This window comes from Rhincodon typus, chromosome 9, assembly GCF_021869965.1.
Source record: "Rhincodon typus isolate 14 chromosome 9, sRhiTyp1.1, whole genome shotgun sequence".
In the NCBI taxonomy this organism is placed as follows: domain Eukaryota; kingdom Metazoa; phylum Chordata; class Chondrichthyes; order Orectolobiformes; family Rhincodontidae; genus Rhincodon; species Rhincodon typus.
The window spans coordinates 43,138,526-43,159,950 of NC_063340.1; the positions used below are offsets into that span (position 1 = coordinate 43,138,526).

A 21,425-nucleotide genomic window follows, 5' to 3' on the forward strand; every position below is an offset into this window, starting at 1 on the left:
GTTCATCCAGCCCTGCACCTTGTTGTCTCGGATTCTCCAGCATCTGCAGTTCCTACTATCTCAAACTCCAAGGGAATTGCCTGGGAAATTGAAGATTCCAAAGGACAATTCCCTACACGTAGAACCTGCTGACAGCACCATTTCAATTGAAGAATTCGGAGGATTAGGTAAATAACTACTTAGGAAAAGTTAGACTATTAAAAATCTAGTCTAACACATGAATAGCTAATAAACTGACCCCCAAATTACCACACACCTGTCCAAATACACTTCCGCTAGACCTCTTACACCCACAGATCTCATCCTGTTACCCCATTGTACGCTGGGACCTGAACACCACCTAAAAACACCTGCCATGGGACCCAGTAGCCACCATTACCCCAGGGACCCAACACCCTTCTCCAGGAGTTCTTTATGCCGCCAAAAAGGTTGATAATCAATCTTCCCTTCAATTGTTTTTCCTCATTTATTGTCTCTTTTTTTTAAATCATTATCATAGAATCCCCACAGTGTGGAAACAGTCACTTCGGCCCAACAAATCCACACTGACCCTGAGAGCATCCCACCCAGACCCAGACCCATCCCTATCCCTGAACACAACGGGCAATTTAGCATGGGCAATCCACTTAGCCTACACATCTTTGGACTGTGGGAGGAAACCCACACAGACACGGGGAGAATGTGCAAACTCCACACAGACAGTCACCCGAGGGTGGAATTGAACCCAGGTTCCTGGAGCTATGAGCCAGCAGTGCTAACCACTGAGCCACCGTGCCTCCATGGCTCATGGTTGATTACAGAGGGATAGACTACGATTACTTGTATTGGCCTATTCGCTCACGTATATTCCTTTAAAGCGTCCACCCCTTCATATCCCACCGTTCTTGAATTTATCCAAATTGTTATATTTCTAGTTCACCTGAACCTGTAAGCTTAAAGCCCTATATCCACAGTTTGTCACTACAGAATTGCACACCACATCACAATAACACTCTAATCTGCTTTACCCGTACCAATTGACATGTGGTTCAGGGAATCATTTGAAAATGAACCTTTGTGTTTTAATTTAGATTCCCAAAGAAGTTCATTCTGAATTGCCATTGTATTTCTTTGTGAATCTACCTAAGAGCGAGAATTATAGATTAGAAGTTGAAATTGACTTCAAGTCATTCATTCGGTTCTGATTATATCTGCAAAGATCGAGATTTTAAGATTAACTGCAACCGACGTGCGTGGTCAGCCTCTCTTACCTTATCAAACACATTCCTGTAAATAATATACCGCTGCTCATCTGGTCCTTGATCAGGACAGCCCAACTCCCCGGTCTCGGTGTTAACGTGTTTCCGAATGCGGCAAAGGAGGTTTCGGTTAGTAGGAATTGGTGAAATAGCCTGAGGCTTTCCTAGCGATGCTGTTGACGGACCTTCGCCGGCCATTTGAGTTTCCCCGCCCCGGCCGCCTCTCCTGATGATCAGGCCGTCGGTCTAGAGCTTGTCGGGAGTGGCCCAACCTTTCACACTCACTATTTTCTGTTCCCCGGCTCAACATTTATTTCCGAATCGTGGCAGAGCTTACATCTAAAAGATTTTTTTTGTTTTCCCCCCTCTGGACTGACGCTCGGTGTTCACAGCGTGACTCTCACAATCTCCAGGTGGTTGCTAAGGAGTGAAAGGACGCACCACATAGTTTTCTGGGAAATGTAGTTTCAAATCCACCTGTCTTTCAAAAAGGCTGTTTCTTAATCGGATTTACTTCTGTTCAACAGAAACAAATGTATCTAGTTGCAATTTCAACATGAAAAAAGTATGAACTTTGAAGTGAATTTTATCATTACTTCGTTAGTTAACTCCCACAATGCAATGCAACAGGCCGTCTTGATCTTAAAAAATATTAGAAACCAAGGTATCGATTTCATGCGGAAACACTTGAAATCTCCTTTAATATATTTTTCAATGCCTGGGAAAGCTGATGATATTTTGAAAAATTGAAGTGCATCGAAAACGGAATTACTTAGACACCCAAGCCCTGGCGGCAGTTTGGAAAACCCCGTGGCTTGGGCACAAGGTCCTCTTTTGATGCTGCGCTGTTAGAGTGTAGGGGTTGGTGAGTGACGTCCAGGTTTAACAAATATTTTATACAGCGTTACCTACTTACAATCTGATTTTGATTTCTATCTTTCTCGGCCTCATTTAGGTGGAACGAGGTTAAAAAATGCAGATCTTCGTGAAAACGCTCACGGGGAAAACGATAACCCTCGAGGTAAGGAAGGGGCAGGCAGCCGACTGAGGCCTTCTTCAGGTCTCGAGTAGAAACAAAACGTGCAAATGCCCCGAGCTGAAAATTAATGTTTAATGTAATGTTGATATAAGCTGCATTTAGTATGCACTCAGTATAGAGGTAGCGTGATCTCCAATTTATGAATCCTAAGGCCTTAAATAGTCATACGTGAAGGTTTTTTTTAAGATAGTGGTTGCGAATTTATCGCTCACTTTGTTCATTGAAACAGCAATATACGAGTAATTGAGTTTTGAGGATTAAGAAACGCGGTTTATTGACATTAGGTCTTTTATATCAAATAATAAAATGTTTAGTTTGGTATTACATTGATTTACTCCACTTGGAAATCATTTGTGAGGCCGCGCCTTAAGTACATGAGGACCTGTTAATGTTTCAGATTGTCTAATGTACAGGTTTGGTGTAGTTGTGTTAAATTTTTCGCTTTCAATCCTGCTTTCCTATATTCCTTAAAATTAGAAAACACTTAAGTTTTTAAGTCTATGTGAATGCTTCAGACCATTTTTTTTGCTTCAAAGTTGGTGTAGCCCCTTACAAACTAGATCAGTTGAGAAGCTTAAACTAGAAAGGTTGGTGCCTCTGACTTATTGATTTTAAAGTGTCATGGTGAAGCCTGCTTTCTAGCCAGTTTTAACCTATATGCAAAAAGAGAAGACAGTTTTTTTTTAAAAACTTTGAATGATCCAAATCACTTGGTTTTGTTTTGGTTTGTGACTACCTAAATTGCTAGTGAGCGCAAATTGTGCTCAAAGCTGATATTAAAAATTTCTTGGAATCTGTCTAATTATTAGAATTTTTGTATATTTTCTAGGTTGAACCCTCTGATACTATTGAAAATGTAAAGGCTAAAATTCAGGACAAGGAAGGTATGGAATAGTTTACATTTAACTTTCATTTTCTTTAAGAAAACTGATCTGTTAGCCTTCCAAGAATGTAACATGTGGTCAAAGTTTGCGTACAGATCAACATCATGATGGAAATCAATTTGCATTTTGCCTAGTCATAAGCAGCATCTAAACTGTTTTAAATGGATGGTCATCATGCTCAACAGAAGCCCAAGAGAAGTCCATTAACATCCTAACTAGGAAGAGAGTATTTTACAATGTCTATTTACATTTACAGTCTTGAGCTTGAGTCCTGAAAGACAGTTTTAGCTGCAGTGGGACATTACATTGGGGAGGTTTTTTTTTTTTGAACATATTCTGAGCATCATGAACTTTATTTCAGTTGTCACTTTTCACTGTTTGGCAAAGCCCGAGCTGTAAAATGCTAGACTCTAAAATGATGCTGGATGGTAAAACTATGGTGTCACTGCTGTTTCTGGATTTCTGCCTGGATACTCCATGGTGATTGTATAGAAAGGGCAGATATTTAACCCTTTTGTCCCCCTCTTAAAATGGTGGTATTGTAGATTTTATTTCTAGATACTATCTTTTGAATAGAGAGATTAGAAGTCATTGTAGACTGGAGTAAGTGGAACCTGAAATCAGGCCTGCTAGCTCAGATGAGGGCACTGCCAGTGCACCATAAGTACCCTCATGGATTGTTTCTAGACATTTTAAATCAATCTGTTCAGGTGTGTCTTTTACATATCCTCTAGAGCAGTTGGGACTTGGACCCATGCCTTCTAGCCAGTACCACTGTAGCACAAGAACACTTTGATCAACTAGATTCAATCGCCTGAAGCAGATGGGACTTGAACCTGGGTCTCCTGGCTCAGGCAGGGACCGTACCCCTGGGCTTCAAGATCCATGAGGTTTTGTGCCAGGGTGACTGCAGACCACAACCTTTTGCTTAACAACTGAACACACTGACTGCACCATAGAGACAGATAGCCCTTTGGATTATCTTTCTTTTACTTGGAAGTGTTACTTCTCTCAACTAAACAGCTTTTCGCACCACCAAATCACCCATGGTATGTTTCCTGTTAATCACTTGTGTCTCCAATTAATCAAAATGACTCCTTTTGGATCATAATCTGAACATAAGTAACTTTTGACCTGTGATCCATTTCAGATTCTTGTAAGTATTGAATTGTATTACATGTAGTAAGTTACTTTGTAAATGTTGTGTATACAAATATATACAAAATGAGCATGCAAGGCCTCAAATTTCAGAGATTAATAATTAGGCTGTCTGCTTTAGTGTAATTAAATGCCAGATAAATAGAGCCATGCACGTTTTTTAAATTCCAAAAAGCAGTGCTTCTTCATTCACTTAAAGCCAGATTACATGGTTACACACAAACCAATAAAATTTATAAGCTTTTCCACGTATGCATGATTTCCCACCTAGGCAAAGTTTCTGGCAGTTGAAATAGTGTGCAGAAGTAAGGTTCCCCTTTTAGAGGGGGAAGAAATGAACTTGCAAGTTTAATGTATTGACCAAGACAGCATTGCTTTTCTTTTAGCATTCTCTATGTTCGTATCATACCTGCATAAATTAAGATTTTAGGTTTTGTCCATTTATTATATTGTAGAACATAGAACAGTATAGCACAGTACAAGCCCTTTGGTCCATGATGTTGTGCTGACTTATTATCCTACTAAGATCAAACTACCCTGCACACCCTACATTATACTACCATCCAATTGCCTATCCAGGAGTCGCTTAAAAGTCTCGAGTATCTGACTCCACTACCACTACCGGCAGCGCATTCAACATGTCCACCACTCTGTGTAAAGAGCCTACCTCTGTCATCTCCCCTATACCTTCCTCCAATCACCTTAAAATTATGCCCCCTCGTAATAGTTATTTCCGCCCTGGGAAAAAGTCTGTGGCTATCCACTCTATCTATGCCTCTCATTTTGTACACTTTGGGTTAGCTTGACATCTTTATCTAGTTCAGATGTGATGCCATTTCTTTTCCTGTAACTTCATTATAGGTATTCCCCCTGATCAGCAGCGACTGATTTTTGCTGGAAAACAGTTGGAGGATGGCCGTACACTCTCTGATTATAACATCCAAAAGGTATGTTTACTTAGTTTAATTATGTCTGTGAATTTGTGGTTAGTGTATGAACCTGACTCTTTTTGTAACAATACTTTACACACCAGAACAAGCAGGATTATATACTTCATTCTTCACACAAACTTAATACTGTTCAATAGGAATCAACTTTGCACCTTGTATTGAGGCTGCGTGGTGGTGCCAAGAAGAGAAAGAAGAAGTCTTACACCACACCAAAGAAAAACCAGCATAAGAGGAAGAAGGTCAAACTTGCTGTCCTTAAATATTACAAGGTAATAGTTTGCATGACCAAATTACTGAGTTGACATTTTCAGAAGTTGTTGATCAAAAGTGACACAATGCTGTTTCGGGCAGATGAAAACTGGTATATTAGATACTGAACATTGTGCAGGAAGTGAAATTTTGAAATATTTTGAATTCAATACAAAAGAAGTTCCAAGGAATATTGTACAGGTTTTATTCCATGATACTGTGGAAGGAAAGTGATAATCTTACTATCTGCAATTAATGGGCAGAATTAGTTGACGTGTTAAAGGCATGGCCTCTTTATTATTGTACTGAAGACATTAATTGTAAAAATTCCCTAAATTTAAAAAGATTTCAAAACAAGTTACAAATGCTCTGAGTCATTTCAATTAAATTTCTTTTTTTAATTTAAGTACCAGTGATTTTCACCTGAATTAGATTTTACATTTAATTCGCTGAGGGGGTTGCACTACATACAAGAACAATTAGTCTAGATTCTGATGTAGAATCCTAGCTGGTGGAAACAAATTACTTCATTGAATTTATTCTCTTGAAACACAGCGTGTACAGAAAGTAAGTCATTACAGGATCTATTTGTACAATGTTATTCAAAATAGTATAAGTTAAAAGTGGCTAATACATGTATTAGCAGCTTCGGCATCTACCATATTACTTAGCACGTTGTCTACTTGATGACAAGCATGCTAGCTGTTCATAATAATCAGTACTCAAGGGTGTTTTAAACAGCAAAGTGAGGTTTGCTCATCTTCCCACTGTTGTCTTGTTTATTATAGGGATAGGTTTTTTGACTTTGCATGAAATTAAACTCATCTTTTTGACTTAGGTCGACGAGCATGGAAAAATCTCTCGCCTGAGACGTGAATGTCCTTCTGAAGAGTGTGGTGCTGGTGTCTTCATGGCCAGTCACTTCAATAGACAATACTGTGGCAAGTGCTGTCTAACATACTGCTACAACAAGAATGAAGATGCATAATTACACATAAAATAAACTGATGGAAAATGATGAACTCTTTGAATTGAGTAGTTTACTCCTTCAGTATGAGCTGATTTTTTTTTTTTTTGAAGTTGAGCATGAGCATGAGTATGATTTGTGTAGCAGCAAGCCACAAGATTTTACCCAACTAGCCAAGCTGAATTTTAAGCCTGTGCATTTAAGGGGAAGTTAAATAAGTGGGGGAGAAAGGAATAGAAAAAGTGCTAACAATGGAAAATGTACTGTCAGAAGAGGGTTGTATGGACCAATGTCCTTGACCAGTTGGGTGAATTGAATTGAATTTGGCCATCCTTTTAAAAGCATAAACAGAAATTTAAATATAAAATCAAAATTGCAAAATGTGCATATTTTAAATTATCTTGCCAATATACTTAAAGGCCGCAATGTTTTAGTTGGGTGGTCAATTGTTGCTCATTAAAAGATACTTACACGAAACATGATAATTGAGTACTTGCTACTTTTAAAAAAAAATCAGAGTAGATGGAAGAGGCATTCAACTAAGAATTAGAAGATACTATTTACCACAATGGTTTAGAAACAAAATTTAAACATAACCTGTCTAGATGGGTCATGTAAAGTTGGTGCTGATGTTGCATCTATTTGTGACTCTTGCTATTTTTTACCAACATATCTTTTATGTCAGTGTATACATGTAATGGTATAATACAGTAGATGGCACTCTAATGGGATAGCTAATGTTTAATAACCACTATGCTATGTTAGTGGACACCTGAATTTAAATTCCACCCCAGTTGGACCTCTAATTTCAATGAAAGCTTTTTATCACTAATGGTGATAAAGATATGATGGCATTGTCTTTAATGAAGTAATTTTTTTTTGTTTTAGTGAAGATAAGCTGTCATCTTTATCGATTCTGAAATGGCCTAGCAAGTCTGCAGTTGTATCAAAGCCCTGGTTGTTTGCAATATCTGGCATCAATCTCAACATAGCAAAGGCAAACTCAGTTCACTCAAGCTTTCTCCATTAAGTATGGGTCCCTGTTGAGTAACACCATAACATAACCTGAAAAATCCCATAGTCATACATTCAATGCACCAGACCAAATGCAAACTTTTCTTTCTCTTTTTCCCTGCCCAAACAAAACAGGATTGTCTTAATTAGAAGTAGCCATCCTCAGCATTCGCTCAACCACAAGTTGTTCGGCACCAAAGCCTCTTATTGGGCTGCTGGTGAATATGGACATTCAATACTGTATGGATGCTGGCAGAAAGTGGAGTTATGGTTTGAGTCAGATATGACTTTGTTAACTCACTTTCTTTCTGCATAGATGCTGCCAGACCTACAGTGTTAATCTGTAGCAAACGCAAAACATTTACGAGCATCTGCAGTAATTCTGTCTTAACAGAGGCAGGGACATGCATCTCAGTGATTTCATGAGTGTGCATAGTACGACTGCTACCTAGGTCCAAACTAGGCATATATGGAATGTTGGGAAACAGTAACATCAGAAGACGTGTAATCTACCACATCTAACCTTGGTTTCATGAATCTACAAATCAATGCCAGCATCAGAAGCAGACATAGCTGAAAATGAAGTACCAATCTAGTGTAGATGTAACACAGTTACACATCATCTACCCAGAAACAGTGTGTTAAAGAGTGAATTAATGTTACAACTGACATTAGAACAAAGTCATACCACACCTTATCATAAATTGGGGGAATGTAGGAGGGGACTTCAGGATCATCTGTTCTCAAATTAGGTGCATTTCAGCCAGAAGTGCAGAATTGATTATCCATCTTGGCCTCCTGAGCATCCCACTATTGAAGACAAACTTTGAAATAATATAAGTGAAATTGAGAAATGGCTGATTTAAAGGCTTAGTCCAAGATCCCAATCATAATGCTGAAAATTGGCACTCCAGGACAAGCTTAACTGCTAGCCAAGCTGATTTAGTAAACTACAACACTGGCATCAATCCAACAAAGTGGAATGCTACAATTGTTCTGTCCACAAAAACCGTAAGTGTAATCTAGCCAATTATGGCCCATTCAAATAACCAAGTGTTGGAAGGATTCGGTGACAGTACTGATAAGAACTAGGAGCAGGAGTAGGCCGTCTGGCCCTTCGAGCCTGCTCCGCCATTCAATAAGATCATGGCTGATCCTTTCGTGGACTCAGATCCACTTACCCGTGTTCTCACCATATCCCTTAATTCCTTTATTGTTAAAAAAAATCTACCTTTTTTTTAAAAAACATTTACTGAAGTAGCGTCAACTACTTCACTGGGCAAGGAATTCCATAGATTAACAACTCTCTGGGTGAAGAAATTCCTTCTCAGTTCAGTCCTAAATCTGCTCCCTCTAATCTTGAGGCTATGCCCTCTTGTCCTAGCTTCACTTGCCAGTAGAAACATCCTCTCTACTTCTTTCTTATCTATTCCTTTCGTAATTTTATATGTTTCTACAAGATCCCCCCTGAATTCCAATGAATATAATCCCAATCTACTCAGTCTCTCCTCATAAACCAACCCCCTCAACTCCGGAATCAACCTAGTGAACCTCCTTTGCACCCCCTCCAGTGCCAGTACATCCTTTCTCAAGTAAGGAGACCAAAACTGCACACAGTACTCCAGGTGTGGCCTCACCAGCACCTTGTACAGCTGCAACATAACCTCTCTGCTTTTAATCTCAATCCCTTTAGCAATGAAGGACAAAATTCCATTTGCCTTCCTAATTACTTGTTGTACCTGCAGACCTACCTTCTGTGATTCATGCACAAAGACACCCAGGTCCCTCTGCATAGCAGCATGCTGCAAGTTTTTACCATTTAAGTAATAATCCTTTTTACTATTACTCCTACCAAAATGTATGACTTCACATTTATTTACATTGTATTCCATCTGCCAGACCTTTGCCCACTCACTCAATGTATCTATGTTCCTCTGCAAAGTTTCACAGTCCTCTGCACACTGCTTTGCCACTCATCTTAGTTGTCATCTGCAAAGTTTGACACCCTACACGTGGTCCCCAACTCCAAATCATAGATATAAATCGTAAATAATTGCGGTCCCAACACCGATCCCTGAGGCACACCACTAGTCACTGACTGCCAGCTAGAATAGCACTCATTTATCCCCACTCTTTGCTTCCTGTTAGTCAACCAATCCTCTATCCATGCTAATACTTTCCCGTAATGCCATGCATCCTTATGCAGTAGCCTCTTGTGCGGCACTTTGTCGAAGGCCTTTTGGAAATCTAGGTACACCACATCCACTGGGTCCCCATTGTCCACCTCGCTTGTAATGTCTTCATAGAATTCCAAAAGATTTGTCAAGCATGACCTGCCCTTCATGAACCCATGCTGCGTCTGCCCAACAGGACAATTTCTATCAAGATGCCTTGCTACTTCTTCCTTGACAATAGACTCAAGCATCTTCCCCACTACAGAGGTTAAGCTAACCGGTCTATAATTCCCCATCTTTTGTCTACTTCCCTTTTTAAACAGTGGCGTCACATTTGCTGTTTTCCAATCTGCTGGGACTGCCCCAGAGTCCAGTGAATTTTGGAAAATTACCGCCAGTGCACCTGCTATTTCTCCTGCCATCTCTTTTAGTACCCTGGGATGCATTCCATCAGGGCCAGGAGACTTATCAATCTTTAGTTCCATTAGCTTGCCCAACACTACCTCTTCCGTAATTATGATCGTTTCCAGGTCCTCACCTACCTTCGTCTCTTTGTCAATTACTGGCATGTTATTAGTGTCCTCCACTGTGAAAACCGATACAAAATACCTGTTCAATGCCTCGGCCATTTCATCATATCCCATCACTAAATTCCCCTTCTCATGCTCTAAAGGGCCAACGTTTACTTTAGCCACTCTTTTTCGTTTTATATATTTATAGAAACTTTTCCTATCTGTCTTTATATTCTGTGCTAGTTTTTTCTCATGTTCTATCTTACTTTTCCTTATAGCTCTTTTTGTGGCTTTCTGTTGACCTTTAAAGTTTTCCCAATCTTCTAGTTTCATGCTGTTTTTGGCCACTTTGTATGCCTTCTCTTTCAATTTGATAGCCTCCCTTATTTCTTTAGACACCCATGGCAGATTACCCCTTTTCTTACAGTCCTTCCTTTTCATTGGAATATACTTTTGCTCAGCACTTTGAAAGATTGCTTTGAAAGTCCTCCACTGCTCGTCAGCTGTCCCACCATAAAATCTTTGTTTCCAGTTTACTTTAGCCAAGTCCTCCCTCATTCTATTGTAGTTCCCCTTGTTCAAGCACAGGACCCTGGTATTGGATTTTATCTTCACACTCTCCATCTGTATTCTAAATTCAACCATACTGTGATCACTCCTTCCTAGAGGATCCCTAACTATGAGGTCATTAATTATTCCTCTCTCATTACACAGGACCAGATCTAGGATAGCTTGCTCCCGCGTTGGTTCCATTACATACTGTTCAAGAAAACTATCACGGATACACTCAACGAACTCCTCCTCAAGGCTACCCTGACCGAGCTGGTTCGACCAATCTACATGTAGGTTAAAATCCCCCATGATAATTGCCGTACCATTTTTACAGGCATTAGTTATTTCTTTGTTTATTGCCCACCCCAATGTGATCTTATTATTTGGTGGCCTATAGACTACGCCTATCAGTGACTTTTTCCTCTTGGAACTTCTAATTTCCACCCAAATGGATTCAACCTCATTCTCCACAGAACCTATATCATCTCTCAGCACCACCCTGATGGCATCCTTGAATATCACAGCTACACCACCTCCCTTACCTTCCTGTCTGTCCTTCCGAATAGTCTGGTACCCTTGGATATTTAACTCCCAGTCGTGACCATCCTGTAACCATGTCTCCGTAATGGCTACCAAATCATATTCATTCGCGATGATTTGTGCCGTTAACTCATCAACCTTGTTACGAATGCTACGAGCATTCAGGTAAAGTGCCTTTATGCTAGCTTTCTTACCCTCATGATTTCATGCGAATTCAGCAATAACCTACCTATCAGTGCTTAAGTTCAGTTTTCGGTAGAACCACTTGGTTCAAGACCTCAATACAACTTTGGTGTAAACACAGGCAAAACATGAATTCCAATGGTTAGTAAGAGTGACTTCCGTTGACATCAAGGCAGCATTTGACTCAGTGTGGTATCAGGGAGTGCCGGCAAATCTGAGGTCAGAAGTCATGGGGAGTACTCTCCACTAGTTGTAATCATACCAGTCATAAAAGAAAATATCACATTAGCTCAAACCTCTATGTCCATGCCTTATGGAGTGGCAAATGGAACTGCCTGAGTGAACATTGACATTTTAGTTTGTGATGAAGGTCATTGAGGCAGATGAAGATGATTTGGTGCAGGACAGAATTCTGAGGAACTCCTGCAACAGTATAATGGGGTTTCTAATAACCTATAATTAGAACAGGAAATACATCAAAGTATATGAAATGTTCTGTCATGTATGCTAGTACTTCCTCAGGTGTTTTTCATCACATGTCCCTATCCTTCTAAATTTGCTAAAACCTCTCTTGTATGTGCAGGTTAGGTGGAATACCCATTCTAAATTGCCCCGTAGTGTCTAGGGACATGCAGGTTAGGTGAATTAGCAACGGCAAATGCAATTTTATGGGGATAGGGCAGGGTCTGGGTGGGATGCTCTTCAGAGGGTTGTTGTGGACTTGATGGGTCAAATGGCCTCTTGCTGCACTGTAGGGATTCTGTGATATTGTACGAAAGCTAATCTGAAGGCATATTAGGGGAGATTTACCTTGTCAAGATAGTCAAAAGGTTTAAGTGATACTAAATATATTTTACATTATAATTTTTGTTTCTGAAAGAAAACAAAATATTACTGCTGAAAAACAAGTTGCTTTTATTGATGAAATTTTAAACTATTGTTTAAACTCTCCTAGCGAGCTCCCTAATCAATCATGAACGGATTTGCCTTTGGTGAAATGTTGAAATTATATTCACATTTTAAAAGTAATATGTTAAATGACAGAATTGGATTCATTTTTACAATTACTATTTCAGAAAGTATCCCACTCCATTGAAGGCATATATTTGTTACACGTGCACAAAGGTATTCCATTTTTTCATAAGTGTCATTTATGTCAACCCTGACAGTATCAGAAGGCTATTCAACTGCAACTGAATATCATTGAATATTATAGAATTCCTACAGTGCAGAAGGAGGCCATTTGCCCATCAAGTCTGCACTGATCGTCTGAAGAGCATTCCACCCAAACTCCACCCTATCGTTGTATCCCCACCTAATCTGCATGTCCCTAAACACTACGGGGCAACTTAGCATGGCCAATCCACCTAATCTGCAAATCTTTGGACTTCTGGAGAGGTTTTAAAATATTTAGAAGTATAGGGACATGTCATGAAAAATGCAAAGAAGATACTAGCATACATGGCAGAACACTTTTGTATATTTCTGATTATAATTATAGGTTGTTAGAAGCTCCAGTCACAGGCATTGCTCTTGACTGACATCCAAGTATGGATTTTAGAACAGGACCCTGACACACATTTACCAAACTCTTGACATTGACATTTTTTTTTAAAATGAGCGCCGTAAAGGTAAAAGGAAAGGAAATTGTTACCTTTAGCCATATTCATCGCTAATGGGATATGATAGCTTATAACAATTATTGGCAGACAGATCCAGCTGAATACAAGTTTAAAAACCACAATGAAGAAAAAGTGCAGTAATTTCTTTGAGATTCCTACAGAGTATTTTTCCCTAAACACTAATTGCAATACAAAATGCACAGAAATTGCTTTTATTTTAAACCAGTGTTCTACGACTCATGATCACTAAATCTGAAAACAGAAAAAATAAAAACTGTGTCACATATATAAAGTATTAGTGAAACAATGTCTACAATGACAGGACTTCCCAAATTGTGGGCCATATCCCCCACACAAAAATGGGGTTTGGTTTGTGAGTTCAGAGGCTGCAGTGGTTGCCACAGGATCTTGACCTGATAGCAAAGGCCCCCCCCTGTAAATCATTTATTTTTCTATTGTTGGCCACGAGTAGTGAAAGACTCTCTGATCACTGCCACAAAAAAACCTTTGAGAACCAGGTGCTAGTATTTTCTTGTAGATTTTTTCCCCATTAACTTCCTCAACTTACTGGCAAATGAAATCCATATCCTAAATATTGAGATAGATGCAACAAATGTGCCATTTCTTCTTTCATCTCAGCAGCCAAAGCTTGTCCAAATCAGCTAAATTTGAGATGTGCATAAGCAGTTTTTTTAATAAGTATATACTTTTACCAAAAGTAAATGAGTCGTAATATTTTCAGGGGATGGAAAAACTTCTACAATTATATCACACTAATATTTTCTGTTGTGTATTCCAAAACCCTATGGTTGACTATCATAAAATCTGATTGTGTGTGTAATCTACAGTCATTTATATCAAATGTCCTGTAGATGTAGAAGTGGAATTTCAAGATTTTATGTAGCTGAGAATTATAAAGTTATAAACAGAATTATAAATAATTATGTAGGAGTCCAATTTATAGTGTGGCTTGTACTATATGTTAAGTTTTTTGTTGTTGAGCACTTGAAACAACAATAACTCTGGAAGCTTCTGTGTAAAATCCCTGATCCCACTCAAAAGCTCTCATAGCCCCCAAAATCTTCACACAAAGTCTGAGTCATTAAAATGGGCTCATACCAGGTAGAAGTTTTAGAAGCACTGCACAATGATATGAAGAGAGGAATTGTGCAAAGGATGCCAACTGGAAAGGAAACAGAAATGGGGGTCAGTCTACATTGCATATGTTATAATTATAACCAACTGACTCAACGGTACATTCGTGAACCATTAAAACTCGCACACTTTGAAAACAGTTTCAAGTTATGTTGATATTTTAGGTATTATAATTAAGTAATTTCAGATGTTTAAATTTTAAAGTCACAATGCTGCATGTAAAAGCAGTTAAGGAATGATACTAAGTGACTTCATTAGTGCTGATGATTTTAAAATGAGCGCTGGTTTCTGAAGAGCATTATTATGCCATTCTTCCAGCTTCATACTTCCATATTAATATTTCTACTTGGCACCATTCTCCATCAGATATTGAATGAGCTGCAGTTCCTAAAATCCATTGAAAATACCACTGCTGTCAGAGCTAAATTGTATATTTGCTGCAATTTTGACTGTAAATGGTTGTTTTGAAAAGCTTTTTAATAAAGTAGCAATGCTTGCATCAATCTGATCCAAGACAGATGTACCTCTTACAGCATTTTAATACAGTAACAGTCAAAGAAGCCAATGATTTCAAATATATTATAAATATATTATAATACCAATGAAAAGAAAATGTGATTCAGGTTTTCCCCACATTAAAAGGTCAAGCTAGATCCAAAACTGGCTTGCACACAGAAGGCAAAGGGTGATGGTGGAGCGTTGCTTTTGTAATTGGAAGTCTGTGACCAGTGGTGTCCATAGGGATCACTGCTCGGATCCTTGTTTGTTTGTTGTGTACATTAACAACTTGGGTGTGAATTTAGAAGATTTAATTAGTAAGCCTACAGATGACATAAAGATAGAGAGTGTTATTGATAGTGAAGAGGATGGTCTCAGGCTACAGTCTGAAATTGATCAGCTGGTAAATCGGATAGAACAACAGCAGATGGAATTTAATCCCAATAAGTGTGAGGTGATGCATTTCGGGAGCTCTGATAAGGAAAGGATATTCATAATATGATAGGTTTCTAGGGAGTTCTGAGGAATAAGGGACCTTGGCGTACAGGTCCATAGATCCCTTAAAGTACAGTAGACATGGTGAAGAAGAAGAAAGCATATGGGATGCTTGCCTTCACTAGCAAGGGTGAAGAATATAGGACCAAAAATGTCTTATTACAACTTTGTAAAGCATTCCACAAATGGAATACTATGTACAGTTCCGGTCACTGCACTATCAGAAGAACATGATTGCACTGGAGAGGGGGCAGAGGAGATTCACCAGGATGTTGCCTGAGATGAAAAGTCTCAGTTATGAGGAGAGACTCAATAGGCTGTGTTTGTTTTCCTTGGAGCAAAGGATGCTGAGGGGGAACGTGACTGACATATACAAAATTACGAGAGACACAGACAGAATAGATAGTGAGAATCTTTCCCATGGCAGACATACCTAAGACCAGATGGGCTTAAGTTTGGTGAAGAGCAAGTGGTTTAGAGGAAATCTTGAGAGAAAAAAAAACTTTACATCCAGAGGTGGTAAATATATGAAACATGCTGCCTGAGAGCGTGGTGGAGGCAGGTATTCTCGCGGCCTTTAAGAAAGTTCTGGATGTGTACTTAGAATCCCATGGCATAGTAGACTATGGACCAATGGTAAATGGGATTAGTGTGGTTTGGTGTTTGTTGGATGGCACAGACATACAAAAACAGACCCTTTGGTCCAAATCGACTATGCCGACAAGATATTCTATATTAAACTAGTCCTATTTGCCAGCATTTGGCCCATATCCTTTTAAATCTTTCCTATTCATGAACCCATCCAAATGCCTTTTAAATGTTGTAACTGTACCAGTCTTTACCACTTCCTCTGGCAACACATTCCATACCCGCACCAGCCTCTGTGTGAAAAAGTTGTTCCTCAAGTCCCTCTTAAAACTTTCCCCTCTCACCTTAAATCTATAGCCTCTAGTTTTGGACTTAGTACAATCTCAGTACTCCAGTGCAAAAGTGTGATTATGTCTCCATCACTTTCAATATTTTGTCAATAATCTTAATGAATTGTTATACCCATATCAATGCTAAATAGTTTAGCGCCAGAACAGAAATCTAATTGTGTCTTTCACCACCATATTGTGCTCAAACACCCAAAAGTCCACTGCAACTTGCATCTAATTTTCAGACCAACTCAAAGGCACAAAGTGGAGAAAACAATTTTGCAGTTATAAGGTTCTTTCCATAAGATATCTAAAACTATTATTCAGTATTGAAACCTAATGGAAGGATATGAGTATCTTTTAACTATGATTACAGCCAGCTTGGTTTGAATCTTTGTTTTCTATAGCTAATTTTTAAATTCAAAGCAAGATCTGCAACTGCTATGCAAGTACTACTTTTTTTATTTTGCATATTTTTAGTTAGAAGTGGAGATTCAGTTGCAGTTGAGTCTTATGAAAATCTTGTTCTTCAATATCATTTGGATTTTATGAGCCAGATCCTCTATGTTGAATGCTGCCTATGGCCAACAACACTCCTTCAATGTAAAAGCACAATGTAAAAGACCATTACACCATGTGCATAACCAGATATATCATCAGCATCTAGATCTACATTTAGGCTGTTTTAATTATGTTTCATCAGTAATCAATGTTTAACCTGGTACTAGGGGAGCAAAAATGCACACAACATTAAAACAACAGCATTTCAAATTGTGGTTTTAAAACCACCCAGGCCAAAGCCAGACTTTGCAATATTCTTACCAGAAAGTTATTTCAAGGATCTTGTTACATTCAAAATGGTGCTTGCATGGATCCACTGAATACCATTCACCATCCTTCAAAGTAGTTGCCCATGAAATGCTGAACACATCATTATTAAATCTTCCATTTGGTCATTTCACTGGATTTTATATTAACAGTGCAATTTAAGTAATTTTAAAAATTCTTAGGTTCTTGTAGTAATCAAGTTTAAAATCCTGGATCCCAAGATATTTTTTGCTGAATTAGTTTTTCTTCATAACAAATAATTTCATCACCAAGCTTAAATTCAATGTCTTTATCCAAGCTGAGGCCACATTCCATCCCCGTCTTCACAACTGGGACATCATCTTTCAGATGTTTGAGAGAGGCGAGAAAACCTGAACGAAAGGCAAAGTTTCGTTATACTATAAACTCGGTTTTATTCTGTCAGTAACAAATACTTAGCAAAACATTTTAAAACATATGCAACTAACTTGGTGGTAGGTCATTTAGCTCTTCGAGCCTGCTCTGCCATTCAATATGATCATGGCTGATGGTCATGCTCAGTAACATAAAACAAAGAACTGTGGTTACTAGAAATCTGAAACAAAAACAGAAATTGCTGGAGAAACTCAGCAAGTCTGGTAGTGTCTGGAGAGAAAGCAGAGTCAATATTTCTCGTCCAGTCACTTTCTGAAATATTCTGAAAAGGGTCAGTAGACTTGAAATGTTAACTCTGCTTTTTCTCGACATGCTGCAAGACCTGCTGAGTTTCTGCAGCAATTTCTATTTCATTTCATCCTACTCAGTGTCTTGTTCCAGCCTTTTCCCCATACACTTTGATCCCTTCAGCCCCAAGAACTATATCTATCTCCTTCTTGAAAACATTTAATGTTTTGGTCTCAACCGCTTTCTGTGGCAGAGAATTCCACAAGGCTTACCACACTCAAAGAATTTCTCCCACCTCAGTCCTAAATGGCTTATCTTGTGTCCTTAGACTGTGATCCCTGGTCTGGACTCCTTGGAAACATCCTTCCTGCATTTACCCTGTCTAATCCTGTTAGAATTTTATACGAGATTGCACACCCCTGCCCCAAGACTTCAAATGTCAGTCCTGCCATCCCAGGAATCAGACTGGTAAACTTTTGGTGCATTCCCTCCATAGCCAGAACATCCTTCCTCAGGTAAGGAGACTAAAACTGAACACAGTACTCCAGGTGTGGTCTCACCAAGGCCTTTTACATTTGAAACAAGACATCCTATTCCTGTAGTTTATTGTCTCGCTATGAAGGCCAACATACCATTTGCCTTCTTCACTGCCGCTACAACCTGCATGCTTATTTTCAGGAACTGGAAAGTAAGGACAACCAGGTCTCATTGCAACTCCTCCTTTTCTAACCTAAGACCATTCACATAATAATCTTTCAAAATGGGGATCCTCACATTTATTCACATTTTTCTTCACCTGCCTTTTATTTTCCCACTCACAACTTGTCTAAATCACACTGAAGTTTCTCTGCACCCTCCTCACAATTCTCCCTCTCACTCAGCTTTGTATCATCTGCAAACTTAAAGATATTAAATTTAGTTCCCTCATCTAAATCATTAAACATACTGTGAAGAGCTGGGATCTAAGCTCTGATCCTTGCGGTACTTCACTGGTCACTAACTATCACTCAGAAAATCACCTGTTATTCCTACTCTTTGTTTCCTGTCTGGTGGCCAGTTCTCTATCCTTGTCAGTGCGCTACCTCCAATCTCATGTTCTTTAATTTTACATGCTAATTTCCTATGCAGGAATCAAAAGCTTGATACTACCTTCTTCCTAGTTCTGAGGAAGGGTCACCGGACCCTAAACATTAATTCTGATTTCTCTTCACAGATGTTGCCAGACCTGATGAGCTTCTCCAGCAATTGCTGTTTTTGTTTCGGATTTATACAGCATCCACAGTTCTTTTGGTTTTTACTGAAAAGAGAGTTTTTTTTAAAAATTCCCTTGTTTGTTTCAGAAAAGACTTTACATTTTATGGACCATTCCAGAGTCTCAGTGAGTTACTGAATGATGTTCACAATGCTTTGCCTCCTGTTGGATTTGTTGCAGGCATAATTTGTTAAATAAAAGGGAATTTCATAGAAGGTGTATAAACACAATTGTGCAACAACTGGATATGTGTGCAACAGCTGAACAAAGCCCCTCAAAATACTCATAAAAGGTAAAATATTCATTAAATTAGTTTTTAAAGAAAGAAAATTGCTTTTTCTGAAATAGCATGATTGGGTCTACAGTACAGGAACACTTTTGCAGGTTATATACATAGAACTGCACAAGAGGTAAACTTGCCTTTCCACAAAATATTTCCGTCACGGGTGAGCTTAAACTTCATCTTTCTGTGCAACTGACCCTTCTGGACTCTGCACCCTGCTACAGGAACCTTTGCTTTACCTATTGTTACATGGAAGCATGCCAACACAGATGCTTCTCCTGGAAGTAAAACAAAATAGAATTAAAGGATATGAAAACTGCTCTTGTAAAATACATATCTAAATAGTCAAAAACTGGGCATATATCAGTTCATATTTACAACACACAGCCTTTTAAACTCACTTGTTTATCTGTATCTCACAAAGAATGTCCATTCAACTTATAAGAGGCAAAACACAAAACATACCTATTATATTTTCTTCAACATCTGGTGGCAACTTATCACTCAGTTCATCCTTGAGGTCATCAATAAGTTTGTAGATAACCTTATGCAATTTGATTTTTATTCCTCTCTTGGTAGCCATCTGTTGTACTTCTTTGCTTGCATTTACGTTGAAACCAAACACAAGACCTAAAAATCCAAGAAGAATGCTGTTTCTCTGTAATTGCAGAGGTACCTTCATTATTTCTTAATGCACCAGAATGCTATCTCAACCGTATTCAGAACAAAAATTCAGGAAAACATTTACTACCAGCAAATGAACATTTCTACTTGTTCTTCACCCAACGTAGATACATGGTTAAAGTACATTCATATTGCCTCAGTATTGCTTTCTAGTTCCAAATTAGTTCATAGATTTCTGACAATATTTCCCACAATAAGTTACTTATAGGTTTTCTGCTATCAATATTTATTAAACTTCACTGAGATTCTATCAATCCACCATGAATTTAAAAGGAATATATAGTGTCAAACAAAACCAACGTAATTCATAAAGGATATAGTTAAATTAGTTGATGATAACAGCAGAACCAAAATTGGTTGAACAATAACAATAGAAATGCGGGAGTGTCAGTATCTAGGTATTTCAAATCCCAGTTCACAATGAATAATATAGTGGCAACTTTTAGTAACGTAAAATTTGCTGATGACATCAAACTTTACAGTCGAGTGACAAGCACAAGATAAGATAAATGGTGGCTTTCAAAAGAATCTGAAACATTTTAATGGCCAGATTTGGGAAATATATATGAATTTTAATGTCAGTAGACATTAGATACACATACTGAGATTGATAGACCAAGAGAAACTTGGGATGATTTCTTATGTATTCTTGAGAATTTCATGATGTAAAAAATCTGATGTTATGTTTTGCATTTAATTGAACCTAGTATTGTTTCCACTAAGTATTTCTGGAATTATGAACTTCCATAAATAATGTAAAACCTTAACAACAGGAGTCATCTCAGTGTGGCATAAGCATTACTGCAAGGTTGAAAACTGAATCAAGAGTGTGTTGGTCCTGGGGAATGAAACATTTTGCCAATGTCAGCTAGTTCAAATTAAATTTAGTTTGTCCAGAGTGTTTTAATTCCCTCAGCCTAGCTTTCAATTACAGCCTGACCTTCACGAAACACCTTTGATTTCACCATCCTACCTGATATGTCTTGCTGAATGTGAATTGTCCTTTGAATACCAACTTTTTTTAAGACTTGTTTCAAATTTTCTCTCGTTTAAAGTTGTGCTGTTTGTCTATTATATGCCTAACCTAAACAGTAATATTCTGAACTTGTTTTATTTGTCTTTCACACCTTGCATATCTCAGCAAAAGTTAACATATTTCCTTCTCAATACTGTAAGGCCTAAAAGCCTAAGCTCATTTAGTCTTTCATATTGGCTCCAATTTTCACTTCACCAAACCATATTAGAATCAAAGTCAAGACCCAAAAATTAATATGATAGAGCAATAACCATGGAAGCTCTCCATTCTCTTTTCAGGATATCATTGAATAATCCCATTGGTACCTTGTATGCAATCTGACTTTAAAAGAGTTACATTTCTGTAAATGTTCCAGAACTTAAAACCTGGCTGAGTTGGATCTGTCTTATGCTTTCTCAATGTGTGCGCAGGTGCAGGGTGTGAAATCAGGATTACCAGTTCTTTCCGCCCACAGCCTTTGAGTATGGCAAGAGCTGGGAAGCAGATCTCCAGCACAACTGCTCAGCTACTTGATCACAGGAGCAGAAATAGCAAATAAAAAGTTAATAAATAC

At 38.4% G+C, this 21,425-nt stretch overlaps 3 protein-coding genes across 12 annotated transcripts in view; 1 reads left to right on the forward strand and 2 right to left on the reverse strand.

Annotated features, from left to right (window-relative positions):
- Positions 1-1,672, reverse strand: part of LOC109938872 (clathrin heavy chain linker domain-containing protein 1) — a 53,034-nt gene extending 51,362 nt beyond the window's left edge. The window contains exon 1 of one of the 4 annotated variants that reach the window (XM_020537165.2): positions 1,251-1,672. In XM_020537165.2, coding sequence (XP_020392754.1) covers positions 1,251-1,436 — 186 coding nt within the window. In that variant the 5' untranslated portion in view covers positions 1,437-1,672. The remainder of the gene's footprint in view (positions 1-1,250) is intronic. The other 3 variants (XM_020537166.2, XM_048601467.1, XM_048601468.1) reach the window with 3 other exon arrangements.
- Positions 1,673-1,843: 171 nt separating this feature from the next.
- Positions 1,844-6,536, forward strand: rps27a (ribosomal protein S27a). Its single transcript, XM_020537174.2, has 6 exons — positions 1,844-2,103; positions 2,194-2,259; positions 3,107-3,161; positions 5,181-5,266; positions 5,407-5,538; positions 6,357-6,536. The coding sequence occupies exons 2-6, from the start codon at positions 2,212-2,214 to the stop codon at positions 6,504-6,506; spliced, it is 471 nt and encodes a 156-aa protein (XP_020392763.1). The 5' UTR covers positions 1,844-2,103; positions 2,194-2,211; the 3' UTR covers positions 6,507-6,536.
- Positions 6,537-7,337: 801 nt separating this feature from the next.
- Positions 7,338-21,425, reverse strand: part of mtif2 (mitochondrial translational initiation factor 2) — a 51,628-nt gene continuing 37,540 nt past the window's right edge. The window contains exons 12-16 of one of the 7 annotated variants that reach the window (XR_007262958.1): positions 19,618-19,782; positions 19,290-19,430; positions 16,970-17,346; positions 14,202-14,265; positions 7,338-8,309 (exon numbers count right to left, since the gene is read on the reverse strand). Coding sequence is in view for 2 of the 7 variants with exons in the window: in XM_048601466.1 (XP_048457423.1) it covers positions 17,177-17,346; positions 19,290-19,430; positions 19,618-19,782 (476 nt within the window). In the remaining 5 variants the exon portion in view is untranslated. Of the gene's footprint in view, positions 8,324-12,170; positions 17,347-19,289; positions 19,431-19,617; positions 19,783-21,425 lie in introns of those variants that run through there. The other 6 variants (XR_007262957.1, XR_007262959.1, XR_007262956.1 and 3 more) reach the window with 6 other exon arrangements.